This window comes from Colletes latitarsis, chromosome 2 (assembly GCF_051014445.1).
Source record: "Colletes latitarsis isolate SP2378_abdomen chromosome 2, iyColLati1, whole genome shotgun sequence".
NCBI classification, from domain to species: Eukaryota; Metazoa; Arthropoda; class Insecta; order Hymenoptera; family Colletidae; genus Colletes; species Colletes latitarsis.
The window spans coordinates 22,575,382-22,594,984 of NC_135135.1; the positions used below are offsets into that span (position 1 = coordinate 22,575,382).

At 46.5% G+C, this 19,603-nt stretch overlaps 1 protein-coding gene across 6 annotated transcripts in view; it reads right to left on the minus strand.

Moving 5' to 3' along the window:
* Positions 1-19,603, minus strand: part of Pnt (ETS transcription factor pointed) — a 133,149-nt gene that overhangs the window by 18,195 nt on the left and 95,351 nt on the right. For 4 of the 6 annotated variants that reach the window (XM_076780069.1, XM_076780071.1, XM_076780072.1 and 1 more), the window contains 3 exons: positions 15,871-15,987; positions 8,834-9,037; positions 3,521-3,781 (listed from right to left, as the gene is read on the minus strand). In XM_076780069.1, coding sequence (XP_076636184.1) covers positions 3,521-3,781; positions 8,834-9,037; positions 15,871-15,987 — 582 coding nt within the window. Of the gene's footprint in view, positions 1-3,520; positions 3,782-8,833; positions 9,038-15,870; positions 15,988-16,540; positions 16,766-19,603 lie in introns of those variants that run through there. The other 2 variants (XM_076780088.1, XM_076780079.1) reach the window with 2 other exon arrangements.

Genomic DNA, 19,603 nt, shown 5'->3' on the forward strand with positions numbered 1-19,603 from the left:
TCGAGAATGTTGCTTTTTTGGCTTCCAAGGGGTTCTCGAAGGCTGCTCGACGACTCGCGTCGATCATGATCGAACGATGGAGATTCCACGATCGAACCGAAAGGAAATTCTGTGTTCTAGACTACGCTGTTTTTCATTTTTCTTCGATCTACCCTTTGCATTTAGCTCTGAGGTGATTGTGTTAGGTCGAACAAATAAATTATAGTTATTGTTGTTGTTTAACGCGCCTGGGCCTTGTTCTGGCGGTACCGGAGAGGTTGTTAGAGTGCACGGTTGTGAAAAAGTCGGTGTGAGAATTGGGTCGGTGGTAGTGGCCGCGGAGAGACTCCGTTGGACGAGCCATCGCGATCTATGGGTTGGAAAAGTTTGAGAGTGACGTGCACGTGTATGCGCAGGAGTAACGTAACGCATCGGTTCCAAGAGGAGGAGGTCGAAAGCGAGGATAAGCGAGAGTCGAACCAGAGACCTCGAAGAGCCGCGATACATAACGTAACAGTGCTCCGGCAAGCAGAAATAATGAGTCTATTATACGGTCGTCTGTGTTGGTCGTCTTGCAACGACACGTTCCATAGTCGAATCGTGATACAGTTCGCCAAGTCTTACGCAACAATTCTCTCTGACGATTTTAGGCGAACGATCGAACCCTGGCATGGCTCCTGACGATCCACAAAACGATGAACCCGTCGCGAGTGACTTCAGAATACTGGGTCCAGAATTTAGATCGAACTAAAAAAAAAATTGCTTAAGAAAGAGCCACCCCTACCTGATTAAGAACCGTACAAAGATTTCGGAAATGAGTTTGACGCGATCGATCAGGGGACCGCGTACATTTTTTTATCGGGCTAAACGCAAGGATGCCGCGAGAGGCAGCGGAGCCCGGCGTCGTCTCCATTGTCCGCGGCGAAGCGTGCAGAGGGCCCGACTTTCCCTCGTTCATCCACGGTCACTGCTGCAATGACGTAAGGCCCCCGACTAGAGGTAATTGTTACCTACGCTATGAACGCTCGCCTCATAATGTTCTCCTCCGTTCCGTTCTATTCGAGCCGGCTCCGATCCGCTCGGCGACCGCTCGCGTGTGTGCTGAACAAGCCTACTCTCCCTCTTGCTGGATACTCCGATGGCGACTCGATGGAATCGCGTCGCGGACGCTTGGAATCCATCGAAGTCTCGACATGGAGCCCAATCGAGCAGAATTGGTGTCAATTTTACTAAGAAGCGATTCGTTGGTCGCACTCGAAAGGGTGGAGTAATATTTTGCGAACCCTTAAATACCGATTTACTGAATTACTCTCCCACTTGGTGGATACTTTCAAAGTCAAAGTCAAAGTCTAGACATAGGGCTCAATCGAGGAAGCGATTTATTGGTCGCACTCTAAAGAGTGGACTAACATTTTGTGAACCCTTAAATACCGATTTATTGAATTATGGAGATTTTTCTGGCCCCAGAAAGGTTAGGAACCAATTGTAAGCGGTCCGTTGGAGTTGGACTGGAGATGATATCTGGGCCCGGAGCGGTGGTTGCGAGCGACAGTCTCTCACAGGCGGTGTTAACACCGCGGGTGATAAGCATCGGTAGCCGGGAAACGAGAAAAAATCCAGGACAACAAATTGCTCGACCGGATGAATGGGATGATCCACTCCCAGCGAGGCACTCCTGGCCCCCGTTTTCCATTGTTCGCCGGTGGAACAGCCGGAGTCCTTCGGCTGAATGAGTTGCGTCAGAGTTCAGCGATGAAAACAGCGGAGAATAAGGTGAATAAGGTGAATCACGCGGCCGAGCTGGCCGAGATATTGCAATCCACCCTCCCCGCGGAGGACGCGGGCCCGGTTAGTTAACGGAGTCGATTTCTAAGACGGACGAGCACCGCGCGCAGTGAAATCGCGGATTGTCGTTTCGATGCCGCCCGGGGGACTTGGACGACGACGACGACGAAACGTTAAATGAGAGGCGAACCAGTGACGATAATGAGAGACCTGTGGCAACGCGTGCAAACGCGCCGAGCCGAGAGATGCTATCAGCCACCCCTGACGTAACAATGAGAAACTCCTCTGCCGAGTCGCAACCGCTTTCGTTCGCGGCTGCAATCGGGGGAAATAAATAAACCAGCTTGTCGCGCTCTTTTGCGGTTTCGCTCCTCCTCCGCGGCTCCTCTGGTCAGCGTTTCCCAACCTGGACTCTCGACGAATCCCAAGTTACGAAGGGTAACCGTAGCCGACGAAGAAGGGATTCGAAAACCATGCCCAAAAGATGTTTCGCATGGAAATTTACATGCTCCGTCGATATATGATCCGTCATTTTGAATCGATCGTTTTAAGATTCGTTGTCAGTAGTTAATTAAAGCAAAAATTGGAGCTCTGAAGCGTCCTGGGAACTTGACTGTCTTGGGGGTCACTGGTGACCGACGCTTCAAACTTATCACGAGCGTCGCTACTAGTGAAATTTTAAGTAACTGTATGGAAAAATGTTATCGAATATCAGCTAAGTATAATAAATCAAGTTCCTCGACCGATCGCTGCCCAGTGTGCGGTGAACGCCTATGTGCATTCGACGAGTATGCTCAACGAACGGGACCACGGGATTTCCGCACAAGGCGTCCATGATTCCACAAATCCTAGTTGTTTCTGCCCTGTTAATGTTTCTCCATCGAAGAGGAGTTGTAGACTTGTTGAATGTATTTGCCTCGTTTCCGGGAGTATATTTGCCTGAATAAATGGCAGATTTCAGTCGGAGGGGTTGGGAAACCCTGGTCGGACCGTCGAGATCGCGACAGAAGAAGAGATCTACTTGTCTGTGCGTCGACACCCGACGTAGAGAGACGTTCAATCGACTCTATATTGTCAGGGAAACTTTTACAGCCGTCAACGGACGGGAGCCTCCTCTAATTTATCTCCTGGTGCGCCTACGTTTTTCAACTTCAATGGAATCCACGTTGGCTCGAAGTAACTTTGTTCGATCAGCATCGGGGGAAAACTTAATCCTTCAACGCCAATAACTTCCATTCATGGACGCGTCTTGCGAGTTCAACGTCTCCCTGAGATCGGTGTCCGGTATTCGGTGTCCATTTTTCGAGCACGAGACAGCTATTAGATCGTCCCTTGAATTTACATCCGTTGTTACGCTGCTCGTTAAAATATTTTTCTAAACGATCGAAAACTGTTTCAAACTACTTCTTGTTTCGTCCATCGGATTACCAGAATTCTGTCCTCCAAAGCGTGGCCGATCTTCGAGATTAAAATTTCCTTCGCTAAAACACCGTCCCCGTGAACGTCAGAAATATTATTTGCAGCGTTCGTTGTCGCATTTCCACGGTATTCGAGGTACAAAAATATCTTCCGTGGACCGTGGTGCAACGCGAGAAGCATAAACACGAACTTTACGGGACCCGTGACGCATCGATCGACGATTCTCGTGTTTACGATTGCTCGATCGTCGATGGAACCGTTCGTCTTTAGTTGCTAGGCTCTGGGTGGACGGATGAACGGAACCCAGGCCACGTGGATAGTGAAAAGAGACACTTACCATCGTTATGATACTGTCTCGAGGGTAGAGAAACTGCACCGGAGGTCGGTTGCAACGTGGACGGCGGTTGAGTCCCGGTTTGAGGGCCCGAGGAGTTCGAGGTGGTGGAACTTGCGGGCGTCGCTGGGCTCTTGTGTTCCGGCGTCGCCACCTGATGGGCCGCGCCCTGGTATCCCAAGAAATCGCCTAAATCTGGCACGCATACACTTTCGTACACGTTGCTCGGCACGTTCTCCAGAGAGGCCTTCGCCGCGTCGACATCTGAATAGGGAAAATGGAACAGATCCTCAGTCGCGAGTTGCTCCACGATCTTTTTCTAAATTTCTAGTTCTTTCGATCTGACTTTAAGGGGCTCTGCGTTTTCGCCTCGATTCACGGTGACTCTCGAATCGGGGGACGTGGTGGATTCTTCGTTAACTCGGGATGAATTTCGCTAGAATTTCGTTTCGTGCGGAGGGTGGTCGGAAACAACGCGTTTTCAGGAATAATAGTCAGAAGAAGACTTAGTCTAAAAACGATATTCAGCGAAATAATTCTGTATTTTCTTTTGGCGGACAAAAGACAACGAAACCAACAACGATTCCACTTTCTTACGCTCGACGTACCGACGCGTCAATTTATTCGCCTCTACTCTGTTTACGCTAATGCGCTATTTACACGTCAGTCTGCGGCGGAACGGGGCGGGGAGTATATGCAATTAATGTTTGCATCGTCGTGGTTACCGCGATTATAGAATTCCATGTCATTAAGCCAATTATGTCGGCGGTACGTGACGTTACCGCGACGCGTAAAGTCTGTCTCCCGTTTTTGTTATTCGCGGTGCAAGAGCACCGCGGAACGTAATCGCGACGAACGATCTCCGACTGTGTGCTCCATTATTACGGCCATTATTGCGAAGGAGAGGATTGCCATTGGCGTGATTCATCGGCAACGTTCGTTTCTGCGTTTCTGCGACGAGCTTGCGCGAAACGAATAATCGATGCCCGAGAATTAATTCGAACGGGGCTGGCCCGGGCGAAACAAACGGTACCTCTTCTCGATTCGTTCCTCGCACTTCCGGTCAGAGCTAACACTTTGACTATCGCGTCTCGCTTCTTTCATTTTAATTTATCATTACGAACAGAAGTTTGAACGCTTTTGGAAACTTGGCGAGTTTGAGAATTAGTTGTTAAGAAGAAATTGCGTCAGGTTCTGTACTTGGAACAGTGGAGATATGGCACGCTACTTTCGCCATAGGACATTGTTTCAACAATATAAATTATCATCAATATAGCTAACGCAAGAGAGTTAAATACATTTTTAATTGCACGGTGAGGGTTCGTTTGATGGATCATAAAATGTTTAACTCGCAAAGTCATGCCTTATAGTCGCGTCTGCTGGCTGTACACTGCCAATTATTATCATATTAATTCAAGTAGCGAGATCGTATCGCTGCAGTGGTAGTCTGCCATTGATCGCAATAATGACAATCGTTCTTATCTTATTAAAGGATGTCGTAATTGCAGATTCGAATGTCTCGTACGATAAACAGAAATCCCTTTTTCATTCAGGATTCGAGATACCAAGAGACTTCTCAAGGGATAATTCTATTCTGTCGACGAACAAGTGATCCAATGACTCCAGTAAACGATAGGTCTACCGAGATTGTACGAAAAATATCGAAACGAAAAATAGAAACTTGTCGTTGCGACACGACGAAACGACAGAAAATATATCAAGGGGGTTTCACTCCGTGATTCAATCGCGTCCGCGGCGGGAGGATGCAGCTTTTTAGTTTCTACTTTTTTTTTTTTTTTTTACGGCGCATGCAGAGTTTCCTAATATCCGTTCTCGTTCGCGGAATCAAAGCGATTACCCACGCCATGTCGCGTCTACGAGCGTACGAGCACGCCACAGGTTCCAGCCGAGCCGAGTTACGACTCGCGTCCGAGATCGCGAGCTCTCCATTGTTCCGCGGTTAAACAGACGAACAAAGCCATACACGAAATGTCCAAGGGAACGAACAGCAGATTTTTTATCCGTTAAATTCGCTCGTCTCTAGGGGTAACCACCCTCGCGAGTAAAATGAAGTTCTATCGTGCGTGCAATAAATCGAAACATTCTGGAGAATTATAAATATGGCGTTCAATGAGCGTAAATTGCAAATTTTTATTCGTTAAATTTGCCCAATTTTAGGGGTGACCACCCTCGCGAGTAAAATGGAGTTCTATCGTGCGTGCAATAAATCGAAACATTCTGGAGAATTATAAGTATGGCGTCCAATGAGCGTAAAGTGCAAATTTTTATTCGTTAAATTTGCCCAATGTTAGGGGTGACCACCCTCGCGAGTAAAATGGAGTTCTATCGTGCGTGCAATAAATCGAAACATTCTGGAGAATTATAAGTATGGCGTCCAATGAGCGTGAATTGCAAATTTTTATTCGTTAAATTTGCCCAATGTTAGGGGTGACCACCCTCGCGAGTAAAATGGAGTTCTATCGCGCGTGCAATAAATCGAAACGTTCTGGAGAATTATAAGTATGGCGTCCAATGAGCGCAAATTGCAAATTTTTAATCGTTAAATTTGCCCAATGTTAGGGGTGACCACCCTCGCGAGTAAAATGGAGTTCTATCGCGCGTGCAATAAATCGAAACGTTCTGGAGGATTATAAATATGGGCGTCCATTGAGCATGAGAATACGAATGCACGGTCTTTCCCGTGACTTTAAAATAATTTGTGATCGAAATAGACCCTGACACGAGGCGCAATATACTGTGTATTCATGGTCCGTGTCTGTGGGGACGGTAAATAATTTTCTGCGATAGTAGGATGTACGGTGCAACCAAGAGAAAAAAGGGTTTCGTATCGTATAAATATTGGATTCGTTACGTGTCTAATCGGGGCCAGTCGATTGAATCGCGGTTTCTCCGGCCGATGAGACGACACGAAATAATCGATAAGGAAGTACGGGCTTTTACTTAACGGGAGTTAAATCATGGGTGAACCTCCGCTTCCTGCCCGGATCATTTCATACCTTGTCCGTCTCTCTCCTTCTCCTTTTCTCTCGCTCGCGCCCTTCCTGTGTTCTCCACCGAAGATGTAGAAGTTCGAAGGTAACTTCCTCCCGGCGAATGATATACGATACGAACACGATCTCGCGAATAATAACCGAGACAGAGAATCTCGACGAAAGAGCTTTTTCCTCGGGGATTCGAAGACCATATCGATGGCGAACCGATCGATTAGTATCGCCTTGGCGCATGGTTCGACGAAGGACAAACGTCAGAAATTGGCTAATTCTCCGCAGACATTAATTTTAAACTGTTAAACGACAGCGTATAAACGAATTCGTAAATATCAACAACGCAAAAATTCTATTAAATTGTACTCTGTTCGGTTAGCAGAAGACCGAACGAAACGATTAGATCCTCTGCCGGTCGTCGCAATTAATGTCTCACCTTCAACGAACGCTTTCTCGCCAGTCCATTTCTTGCGACACGGAATCGCGAACAGCGTTTAATCTTTCGCGCGTTGTGCCATTGCTCTAGCCATGAATTGCCATCGTAAAACCAGGTTCGAAACGGTTGGACGATGTGCAACGATGAATGAAACGTTCGCTGCGTCTCTCGTGAGCTTTTAACCAACGTGTTCAAACAAATTTTCGACTCGTCGTCCATTTAAATGAAATCGTGCAGATTCACTGCAATTAATTTACAAAGAATTACTATTTGATGTCTTCTAAGGTGGTACAACCCCTAGAGAGAACATCCTGCTGGCTCAAACACGTTTACTGCGTTATTTGTGAGCTTTTAACCAGAGTATTCGAATAAATTTCTGACTCGTCGTCCATTTAAATAAACTCGTGCAGATTCACTGCAGTTAATTTACAAAGAATTATTATTTGACGTCTTCTAAGGTGGTGCAACCCCTAGAGAGAGCATCGTGCTCGCCCAAACGTTTACTGCGTTATTTGTGAGCTTTTAACCAGAGTATTCGAATAAATTTCTGACTCGTCGTCCATTTAAATAAACTCGTGTAGATTCATTGCAATTAATTTACAAAGAATTACTATTTGACGTCTTCTAAGGTGGTGCAACCCCTAGAGAGAGCATCGTGCTCGCCCAAACGTTTACTGCGTTATTTGTGAGTTTTTAACCAGAGTATTCGAATAAATTTCTGACTCGTCGTCCATTTAAATAAACTCGTGTAGATTCATTGCAATTAATTTACAAAGAATTACTATTTGACGTCTTCTAAGGTGGTGCAACTCGTAGAGAGAGTGCTGGGTCGTGATCGTTGACGCTAGTTCTCCGTTAAAGGTCCGTGGAGAAGGATCGAGGATCTATCTGTAGTAGGATCTCGTAATCGAAATACGAGCGGATCCTCGCGAGGGCAGATACACACGCACGAGCGGGCCGAAAACCACCTAAGTGGCCGAGGCAATGGCACGGGACCATTCTGGTGGCACAGGATATCCGGAGTGGGAGTTTCTATGGCGCGGTTCTCTTTTTTTCATTCCGCCATTCTCTCCTTGGCTCGAATAAAAAGTACCGATTCAACGCTTCGAAACGCTGAAAACACGAAGAGGGAGGTCGTCGCGTCTCCCCGCGATCTCTCTCGTCATTGTTCGCGGCCGGTTTTCTGCGCCCCGTACCTGCCGTGACATTGCGATTTTACGGAAATTCGATATCTGTTTTTGTGCGAACACGGCAATGGGATGTCCCACGTCCGAGGAAAACGACTCTTCCGGTCCAACCTGCTTTTCCTCGCGCGAATCTCCCGTCTGGACACTGGAGCTTCCAGACAACTATCTCTATATTTTCTTTTCGAATCGTCGATCCTCTTTTAAATCGCGATATTATAATTTCTATCGCTAACTAGAGTCGAGCAATCTTTACTCGCCATCAACTGATTTTTATTAATAGAATTAATGAAATGGGAGCTTCGTAGAGGGTTGTCTCAGCACCTAAATATTAAAATTTCCTATAAATCGTTAATCGTGAATAAAATTTGCCCACCTCTATCGCTGACACGTACTTAAACAATACAATCGCGTTCGTAAGTATATTTCTAAAGTACAAGTAACTCGTTGCAAACATAACACATACGCGAATTTATCGGGGGTCGAAAGTGACCCATTTCTAACAACATCCACTTGGAGCCTCTCGCTAAAACATGGCACGCGACGAAATTAATTAAGTTACACCCTTGCTTCGTATTTTTTTAACGTTCGAAGGGTAGATGTTAACGAATCGCAGCGATTAAGAGGCCGTTCGAGGGAGCTTGAATGACCAGCTGGCACGAGGAGGAATAAAGAGGAGAAAGTCACGTACCTTTCTGCAGGATCTCGAGGTGCTCCCACAGGATATCGCCCATGAAGGCCGGAGCACGTGCCAGAAAGGATTCCTTCCCCATGGCACAAATCTGTTTCCCGGTCATGTGTTGCCAGGGCTGCATCGCCACACCCTCCAGGGAAAACTCCCCGATCGCCCAGTGCAACCAGTGAGCGACAGCTGCTTCCGACCATTGCCTCGGGTCTGAAAAATATACGGGATCGCTTAATCGTCGCGGTTGGATTTGCATAGAGCAACGAGTAACCTGTTAAAAACGAGTGGGAGTGTCCAGCACCGTCAACCCTACATTTTGTGCTCTCGATTCGAGGGATATTAAAATTCCCCATTTTCCTTTCGACTTCGCGACCGCTGGCTTAATGTCTCGCGCGAGTGTTTAACGTGAAAAACGATTATTCAAATCGAATCGGTGTCTAATAACGCTACCGATGCTTTCGAACGGGGAAACGATCGGTATCTATTCTAATGCGAGAACGGTTCTCGTGTTTACGTTTCACGGTGTTCGACGATGCGTTTCGGAAAATAAAAGACGCTCGTCGCTGTCAATTTCAATTGAACGCGGACGGAAAATTACTGTTGCATATTAATAACATGTAAACGAGCGACGATCGAACGGATAGGGCTCTCGAGGGGGACCATACATCGGTTATAAAAGTAAATAAACGAACGTTGAAATTACGTTCCAGATAAGATCAGAATTTTTAGATTAATTACGCTTCTTTCGAACGTCTTCGCTGTTCTTGCTCGAAGTAGGAATTACATAAATACGAGAGTCGTATATTTTGGTTTTCGAGATGGTTTCTTCGACGCGTTTGAAGTCGAGGGCGGACACGAAACGCGTAGTGACGCAAGGCTTCTCGAAGACGGGAGATATTGTGTCGGGTTGACGGCACGATCGGTGCTGGGGCCCGGCCATCTTTGGTAGAAGCAATACCGAGAAACATTGGAATGTCCCATTTGAGGTGCGCGCCCATATTTGCACGCGTGTCTTGCATTGTTTCGCGGTATCTTCCCGCGTAAAAGTACAGTTCGGCTCGTAATGCAAACAGAAATTACAACGAACAGTCCTAACGAGGCTTCTTCCTCTTGGTTTCGGGCCCCGTGCGCGCCACAGAATTCGTCGAAACGAGCCATCGAATCGGTCGAAAGAATTTCGGGAAAATCCTCGAGCACGCCGTAAGAGAGAATTTTTCGGTACACGCGCCGCGCTTTCGCTTTATCCTCGCTATTACCGAGCGTTTTAGACGCAGGAACAAATTTTTTCATCTCGAAACGCTCGATTAATCTTTAGATCGATCTTATATTGATTTCTACGGTCCTTCGAGACCTTTAGGATTCAAATTTTTCTCAAATATTTAATTGTACATCTTTAGGAACAATTATTGTATGGCACGATATTAATCTCGTTTAGAAATTTAATCGGTAAAAATAAGGAAAGATACGGTATTGTGATAATCGATTCTACAACTGGAGACGAACGCGCGGAATCCAGTTTTCGCTGGAAACCGATCGATGCGGTAAACTCTCTGGGGAAAAAAAAGTTTAAAACTAATAGCGACATTAACGTGTACGTGTCCATTATCCGACGAGGCGGTTTATTTTCCAATTAATCGGGACCGCTGTGTGGTATTGATTACGGTTGTAAAAAAACGAACACGCGATGGAAACCGAGAGTGGTCTTGTTGGACGTTTTCTCGGTCTCTGATAATCTCGTTCTCCCGCGCGCGTCGCGATCTACATATTTCTCTCTCCGGGCGATGATAATGCATATGGAAGTAATCTAAAATGTAATACAGGACTTTTAACTCCCACCCGACGTTTCGCCTTATCTGCCGGCTGATTACGTCGTAGGAAACTAATTGCCTAGATTAGCCTATTGCGGTACGGTTGATTAAAAGCCGCGGCAGCGAATCAACGCGCGTCTGGAGGAACGATAGCGCGGTGTATTCGCATCTCTCCGCAGAAATATTTGCGCCACGTTTTTTTGGACTACAACCAGAAACCCAAAACCGGAAAAAGAGCCATTTCACTAAAATATCCTCCCAACTAGCTACTTTTCTTCCGACCGTATTCGGTAAATGTAATTCTGATCCCCTAAATTGTGTACTCGTTTGAACTTTATCTTTTTCCATGTGTATTATGTTTTAATTGCTTTTAAGAAGCTGTTCCAGTAGTTATCCAATTACCATCAAATTATTCCAATATACACCAATCTCCGTTTGAACCAGTTTCGGGGGCCGAGTGTTATTTCGTTTCGAAAAATCGAGGGAAGAGTGGAGGTCGCCAGGGCCCCGGCTAGTTAAAGGGAAATAAAAAGGTGTAATCGAAAAGGAACGAAAGGACGAACACAGAGGGGGGAGGAAGGGGAGAGGTTTACGCCGTCTATGTGAGCGCGAGGGAGAGAACTCGCAAGTCTGTTAACAGTGCTGACAAGGAATAAGTTCGGCAAACATCGGCGCGATCCTCAAATATCGGCGGCCGCTTTGATCGTGCCGTGCCGTTAGACACTTGGCGTGGCGCGCGTCCTCTTTGCTCTCACCTTTTCTCTATTTATGCATTATCGCCGCGGAACGCCGGCGTCGATCCGGTCCGACGTATATTTCTCATCGTTTCCACGAACGCGGTCCTCTTCGTCGAGGGTCCCGTCCATTCATAAAAAGAGCCTTGCTCTCGCGAGTCACGTATCCGCCGCGCGATAGATCGAACTCGGCGTCGATTTCGATATGGCCATCCAAGGACTCCCGGCCGGCTTCTTTTTCCACGTCGCGTCTTGTGGACGTCGCCAAAGGGGTCGTCGACTACGATTTAACAACCTTCTCGATCGAATGTCTCCCGAGATATTTTATTTCTCTAAACCGAGTGCTGTTTTACAGAATATTCCGGATGCAAATAACTAGAAACGACGAACAAACCCCCGAAGGCTCGAGGCGCGCGAGCGGAATGCGCACGGAAGAATCAAGATGGCGACCGATCGCATACTTTGCACCGGTAACAGTGGAATCGGGAGGAAGAATTCGTTTTGTTAGAACGAGGGGAGGCCAAAGGTGTCCGAAAGCACCGATAAAGACAAAATCGAGGCTCCATCGAGGTTCATAAACAGAGATAGGTGGGCGCAGGTGCCACGCGCAAGCTTTCACGGGAATGATCGGAACACCGACTGTGATTTCGGTCGGTTGGTTTAGGAACCGTCTGCCGCGGCGACCAGGGGCCCCACAGTTTGCCTACGATACGATGTACCTGCCCTCCAGTGATAAATTTCGCCGGCCCCGCTCCGTACAGGTGGACGCCAATTTCTTTCTTCTTTCATCTTCCCCCGATCTTTTATTCTCCTTCTTTTTTTTTATTCTCTCCACCTCGATCGGCCAGCCAGAAAGAAACGCGTCCTGATGCGAGATTACGGGCGTGTAACGCGTCACGGTGAAGATTTTAATTAGCCATCTGACGCGACGTTTCTACAGCTTTTTGCATTTTATCGAGCAGGATATCTCGCAGCCGGGCCCCGTTAGGCGCGTTACGTTCGCCAGAAAATCCTGGTCTTCTCGAAACGGAGACAATATTGAAAGCGAAATCTTGGAAGGACGATTCCGCGTCGCGTTCGCAGAAATCGGCGACACGAATAAATTTCCGACCGAGATTCACCGGCGACCTCGAATCATTCTATTTAAACGTTAAGAACACACGCGATGCATGGATTTCTCGACTGAATCTCAATTGCAACGCGGAATTTAACACGATCGTCGCCGGAGTTCTCGGTATTTAGCCTCGAAAGACGCGAATTAAAGAAGATCCTCAAGTTTCGTGCGACGAGCAAAGGTTCTACGGTGCGTCGATGCGTGCCCGGCCGGTACGTGACGAACCTCTTCGATTCGACAAAGAGGATGCATCCTTGGCGGCGCTTATTATTCATAAGAAAGGCAGATTCTGAATAAATCATAATAACGAATGCGTCAGAGGTTTCTGACGTTCTACAATGCAATCGCGAATGCACGGCATGCCACTGTGCAGCAGGTGCTGGCTTCGTCTCAAATATAGCACGCACGTGCGATCTTTTACGAATATTGTTGATCCCGATTTGGACGACATCCATCGAGTAAATAAAGAGGGCCAGCCATCTTTGGGAAATATTTCTTTACGGATCGAAACAGTTCGAATCTATCGCCGAAATTTGGTCGTCGCTAGACGAAAATAAATAGAGAATATTTTATGGAACTAGCTCCGCGCGCGAAAAGATTCCATGGCGTTGGTCGCGGTTACGGTCGCGTCGTTTCGAAGGCAAACAAACGATACCATTTTGCATTCTACCACGCAAACACCGATAAGAGCTTTGCATCGCGTAAAAGGTTGATTTAGCGATTATCGAAATGAAAATTCTCCTTTTCGTTTGTATCGCGCGGTGTGTTTGCACACGATTGGATTTAAACCGTGAAACTGTTTAGTCGATGATGGAATCGCGCAAAATTTTTCTCAAGGTTCTCAAAAAACATAATTAAAAGCGTTGCTCGCCAGTGTGATCTAGGAGCGTCTATTCTCCGACGATCAGCGATCCGTGGAAAAACATTTTTAATTCCGCAATACCGTACTAGGAAATCGTTTTACTAACACAAAGTCATTATCAATTAAATACTGAATTTTCTAGTTTGCGGGCTATCGGTAATCAGATCAGAAAGCATAAATAACTAGGCGATATCATCTCTTTGGAAACAGAAAACAAAAATAAACGAGGAATGCAGTACTTTGCCATTATTTATGGATTTATCGAATACAAAGTTTCTCTTTTTTTCGATCTCTCAAAATCAAAACCACCGTTGGAATTTTTAAGTCGGATTTCCGTAATGTTTCCAGAGTGTCGGATGGATTAAAAAGGAATTCGTTAACGGGTAGTTCGGGAAGGAAACGCGAGTGGAAATTAGTTTGCGGAATGGCGGTGGTCGATGCGGTGGCTCGCGAAACGACAAAATGGCAGCGTGACGGAGTCGTACCGAGAGACAATGGCGGACGAAAAGGTCGAGGAGACAATAAAGCGGGCGAAAAGAGAAAAAAAAAAAATAGAAGAACAGATTAAATGAAGAAGGAGGAGCAGCGGGATAGAAAGAAAGGAACGGAACGATCGCGACTACGGTCCGCTCGAAGTGGAACGGCGCGAGGTTGCTCGTTAGGTTCACGGAGGTCAGACTGTAGGTGATCTGGCCGGAGGGTACGAACCCGGGGCCATGTAGACCGGAAGTAACGTCACACCCGCGTGGCTCTGAATGCGCATACCGGATGTGTGGCATCGGCTCCCCATCAGAGAACCATCAACATCACATTCACAATTCCTGCACATCGCCGGCTCCGTCGCACATCGCATCACATTGCGTATACCCAGTGTTCGTTCGCTTACTCACGCACTCACGCACGCAGCCAACGCTTTTCCCTCTTTCAGCGCCGGCACGCACCGGCTCTCCTCTCCGACGCCGATTTTCGACAAATTTCACCCGCGATCGCTCGACCGTGCCTCGCTGCGCAACGAATCGAGAAGCTTCTTTCTCTCTCTCTCTCTTTTTGTACTTGGAGATTCGCTTTTACAGGCGCCCAAGTATTGTTCCAGAGCCGCCTTTTGCCCGGGACACCGTGTCCGTTTTCCTTTCGCGCGATCGTCGAGGAACGATGGCTCCGATCGGGGTTGTTGCATCTCTTTTCGGCTGTGACAAATTTATGGACGCGGTTCCGGGGGACCCCCGTTTAACGTAAACCCAACGCTTGCAATGTAATTCGTGTAACGCGGTTTCGTGTAATTATAATTATGCAACGCAACGAATGCAGTTCTATGAAATAAGAGTCTTGTTTGCATACATTAACCCCTTGACGTACGATGTAATGTAATTTTTCAAACGTATACTATTCCACTTTGTTTAACTTTGTTCGTGCAAGGAATGTCCTCGAAAAAGAATTAATTTGTTTTACGAATACCTCGTGAATGTAAACATATGCTGATTTTAATACGTAAGACTCGATAACGAGTGAGTAGCCTCGTGATTGTGAAACTTGACATCGAGAACTCGTCATTGTACGGTAAGGGGTTAATAACGTGTCTTTTCTTGGTTTCACGAGACAATTTTAAGATTTAGAAAATACAAAAAAAGTTTCATTTCAAGAGTTACATATGTAGATCGATGATTAATTTAGAAACCATGTGTTCTTCAGTTAGTAGATTGCGTGGAAAATAAATTTGCACAGTTCAAAGTACAAAAAAATAGCTTCGAGATCGGTTTTGTCATTCCCTCTTATCTCGAGGATATTCTACAAGTCTGTGGGACTTAGCAACACAGTCTCGCGAGATGTCCTCGAGATTCGTGTAATATTCGAAGCGAGGCGGCCGGCGACTCCTGTAGTTCCCAATAGGAGGAATCGAACGTTCGCCAGTACTCGTTATACACGATTATCGACATATTGCTATCGTTAACGCCGCGCTTAAACGATCGGCGCGGTAATAGCGTCGTTTTCTCGGGGACGGGTTCCGCGCGAAGCCCCGGAGCTAATGAATCGATGCATCAATGTATTCGTTTCTCCGATGAAAACATCAAAGCTCGGACCCGCGTATCGAATCGCGTAATTAAAACTCGTCCCTGTACACCGATGTGGAAGGTGGACTTGCCCGAATGAAAGAAACATAAATGAACGCTTTCCGCGAGCTTCGGACATCCTACTGTCGTTTGAATGTCTCGGGATACTCACAAAATGTCGCGTAAATTTACGTTCTAATTGCATATTGCATCGACGTATGGTTTGCATTCGTTGGACTGTTCGAAATCGATGTCGATTAGCTGTCGTGTATTAAAATAATGTAAAGTGAATAATCTCGCAAAGTTATCGATACTCGAAATACAGAAAAGGGAAATGTTATGAAGTAAATGGATGCTAAATTATGTTATAGAAACGGCTAGTGGACCAATACTAGGAGAAAGTTGTTTGATTTCGTTTGCTTATGTGATATTTTAGAAATAATTAAATTTTAAGAGGAGTAGTTGGATTCTACTGACCTTTGGTTATGTTGAGGCGGACTCGTTCCTTCTCCCAGGAGGCGAAAGAAGCCTCCAGGGCCTCGGTCATCTTCTTGTTGGTCCCAGGCGTTAACGGCGGCACTTGCGCCGGTATATCTGCAACGCGAGAACGCGAATTAATTCAAGGATACTTTCTGTAAATCGATTACAATTTGAATAAACAAATTACCAACCCCCCTTCCTAAATAAGATTTGTATAAACGCGTCTATGAGACCAATGAGTGTTATTTCGTGTGGCAATGCTTAGTGTATCGAGGCTCTTGGCCTATTGTGGCCCACACCAGGGCTTCGAGACTTTACGTATCACCAAAGAAGGGTATCTTAGGGAACTCATTTTCTCTCGGGTCATTTCATTCTGGTCGAGTCTGTAGATCAGTAGGTTCCATAAAATACATCTGACTATAGTTACTGCTCAAACGCGGCTATAAACCTTTACAGAAGTAAATCTGTCAAAGACGAAAATTTGGGTGGACGATGATGGACGTTGCCCTGTCTCTATGGGATCCCCGAAACGATGGGATAGTAAACGAGCCAGAGGAAGAAGAGGGAACGAGATGGTTGGAGAAGGAAAGGCAGAAAGAATTTCGCGCGGGCGCCATAAGGTGTAGCCGTGGTTCGCGGCGGTGCTGACGGCATAGAGCAAGCGTACCTACAACGACGATGCACCTGCACCTGCCTGGCAGTTGCACCCCTCTTTACGACGATGCTATCTAGGATGGTGTGCATGCCCCCCTCGCCTGGTTCTGTTCGCTTTCGCTGCTCCTGCCGCCTTAGCCGCGACACCTGACGCTCCTTCGTACACAAGCGTTTCGGTTCTCTCCGCGCGTGCTCTCTGCGTGCAAGCCGCTTTGTGAGAAGCACCATTAACCTGCCTTCTCACACATCCACCCGTGTCCCGAGCTCCTCCGTCTCTCCCTCGTTTCGCATCGAATGCCGACAGGTACCACCTACCGCCGAATCGTATTCATCGAGACTCTGAACGAATCTTTGGATTTCAAGAAAAACTTCCGGACACCTTACACCTGGCTAATCTCGAGTGGGTGGAGAAGATTCGCCATCCAAGTCTGTCAGGGTTTTTTTGGGGCAACCTGGGCTACCAATTCTGAGCGTCTATTCGTTGATATGGAGCGGTCAGGGATGGGTAGAAGCAAGAATCCAATACCATCCTTGGGATTCTTGGAAAGGAGAGACGACTACTCGTTTTCTTTATGGAACAACCTAATTTGGGCAGAAAATCTTGCTGCAATCGAGGGACAGGTAAATGAAGTTCGATCGATGGTATAGCAACTATACAAATTGGGTATAACATCAAGAAACAGTAGGGGCTACCTAATATTTGTGTAGAAGGCCTTGTAGCAACTTCAGAGACAGGTAGATGAAGTTCAATCGCTGATGATGTAATCACTAGTTCACCTATGCTCAAATTGGGGATAACATTAAGGAACAGCTCGATATATTTGTGCATTAAACATCGTAGCAACAGGTAGATGAAGTTCAATCCCACATTGGGTATAACATCAAAAAACTAGCGAGTACAACCTATGTATGTGCAGAAAAGCTTGGTAGCAACCTGAGAGACAGGTAGACGAATTTCGATAGCTGCTATATCATCAACGACAGCTTGCCTCGCGCACGAATTTTAGATAACATCGAGGACCAGAGGAGAGGAGGACGTTTGAGCAGAAAACATTGTATCAAGCCGAGAGACAGGTTTGGAATTCGTTGAACGCGCTCGACGAGGCAGCAGGCGAGCAGGAGGAGCTGTCCGCTCGAGAGCCGCTTTCGAGCTCTAAAGCGATGCATCGATACTTTGTACGTTTGCGGTATGCAAATAGGCGGTTCGCGCGTGTTCGTGGGCCCACAGGTTCGCGCTTAGGCGCGTGTGGCTGTGCGCGTAGAGACAAAGGTGCTTATGGGTTACGGGAGACTTACCGTGCGTGCACGCCATACATACTTAATGGACTTTCGGGCGGCGCGCCGTTGTAAGAGAGCTTATAGCCATGCAAATTCAGCTGCGCAGATATCGCCGCGCTCGACAAACTACACGATTTTTATCGAGTCATGTTGTCCCCGTGTACGCGAATAAGTTCCTCGACGCCGCGGTCGCCTCGCGATCCTCGATCGATCGAGTATCGGCGTTACCACGCAACCTAGGGAAATTATAGGGGAAACTGTCCGAGAGTAAAATTTAAAACGAATAATTAAATGCAAAGAAAAAGTCGTTGATATTGAAATTTCGCGCGTAAATGTTCTCATCATATAGGTCATCTTCGGTACGTAACGTAATTATTACTTGCTTTACTTATTCCGGAAGTACTAACTTGTTGAAATTAATCAACCATAATCGTGAGTAATTAATAATGTAAAAAAAAAAGAAACTGTAATCGTTAATGCGCCCGTGTCCGGAGAACCTGTTCCTGGTCGGAGATGCTATCTTCGACACTTTCTTCGTGTAATTCCGAAGTATTATAAGCAACGTAAATACCTCATCCCTGAAGGATCGCAGGACTATTTCCACGTTCGAATCTCGTTCGTTTCCCGTGAATTTTTTCAAGCCTGCGTGGTAGATATCGAAAGACTCGGTTTCGTTCTAAAAATATAATCTCTCTGAAGTAACTCTTGTTTATCGTAAACGGAAGAACCGTAAGGCAGCGAGTTTGATAAGATATAACACGCTGCCTGGTGTGAAAACAAAGGACCACGTTACGAGTCAGTTACAAGTTAGTAACAACGGGTCTTGTGGTTCTCTTACGCAAGGAGGAACACATCGTCCCTCCGTAGAGTACTTTTTACAGAAAGTCTGCGACAGCGGAAGATCCAGAGTACCTGGGATTAGGATCGATGGAGGAGTCGATGAAGAGTTTACACGACGGTGGATCCTAATTCGCGTAAAATTCTGGAGCATCGTGAAACTTTTTGGGGGATAAATTACAAGCAATAGAGGAAAGTGTAGCACCGTCGTTACGGAATTATTCATGATGGCGCGAGTACGGACGCCGGGCAAGCGTGTAATCGAAGGAAGGAGCGTCTCTCCTCGTCGAAGGTTGAAACAACGACGCCGCCGGCTACCGGGGGAGTCGAATTGAAAACCCACGTGCCACGGCGCAACGCTGCCAACGTGGACGGAATCCTAATCGAGCAACTTTTGCAGGAACGACGCCTGTGGCTGGCTCGTTGCGAATGCCGCGTACGATCGACCAATGCCGAGGCGTGCGTAATCCGCGCGATTCTCCTCGGATTTCGCGGACCGTGAATCAGTCGTTTCGTAGCTGGATTTATCTCCTGTCAGGCCCAGAGACCCCCCTGCTCGTGGGCCCCACCGTGTCTTCCCATTTTCTTACTAATTTTTTGGCAAAAGACTGAACTACGTTCGAATTCTGACAATAGTATTCTCTTCCCTCTATTTTTTGTTATTTTTAATCATTTTTAATTTAACGCTAGATTTACGGTTAGAATTGCACATATTTTTACCCACAGTCGTCACGTTGAGGGTTTTTTAAGGGAATTTTTAACAAATTCAAGTATGAGAATCTTACAAAACCCCCGTCAATTTGATCGTATTAATCGTTCTATCAAGAGAAAATCCTGAAAATTAAAATCTACAAACTTTCATTTGAAGTTTCCCTGCGAGCAAACTTTGAAAAAAACTAATTTTCGTGGCTAAAAAATTCGGGTATCCGATGGTATCGGTTCCTGGAGGTCAGAGCCGCGT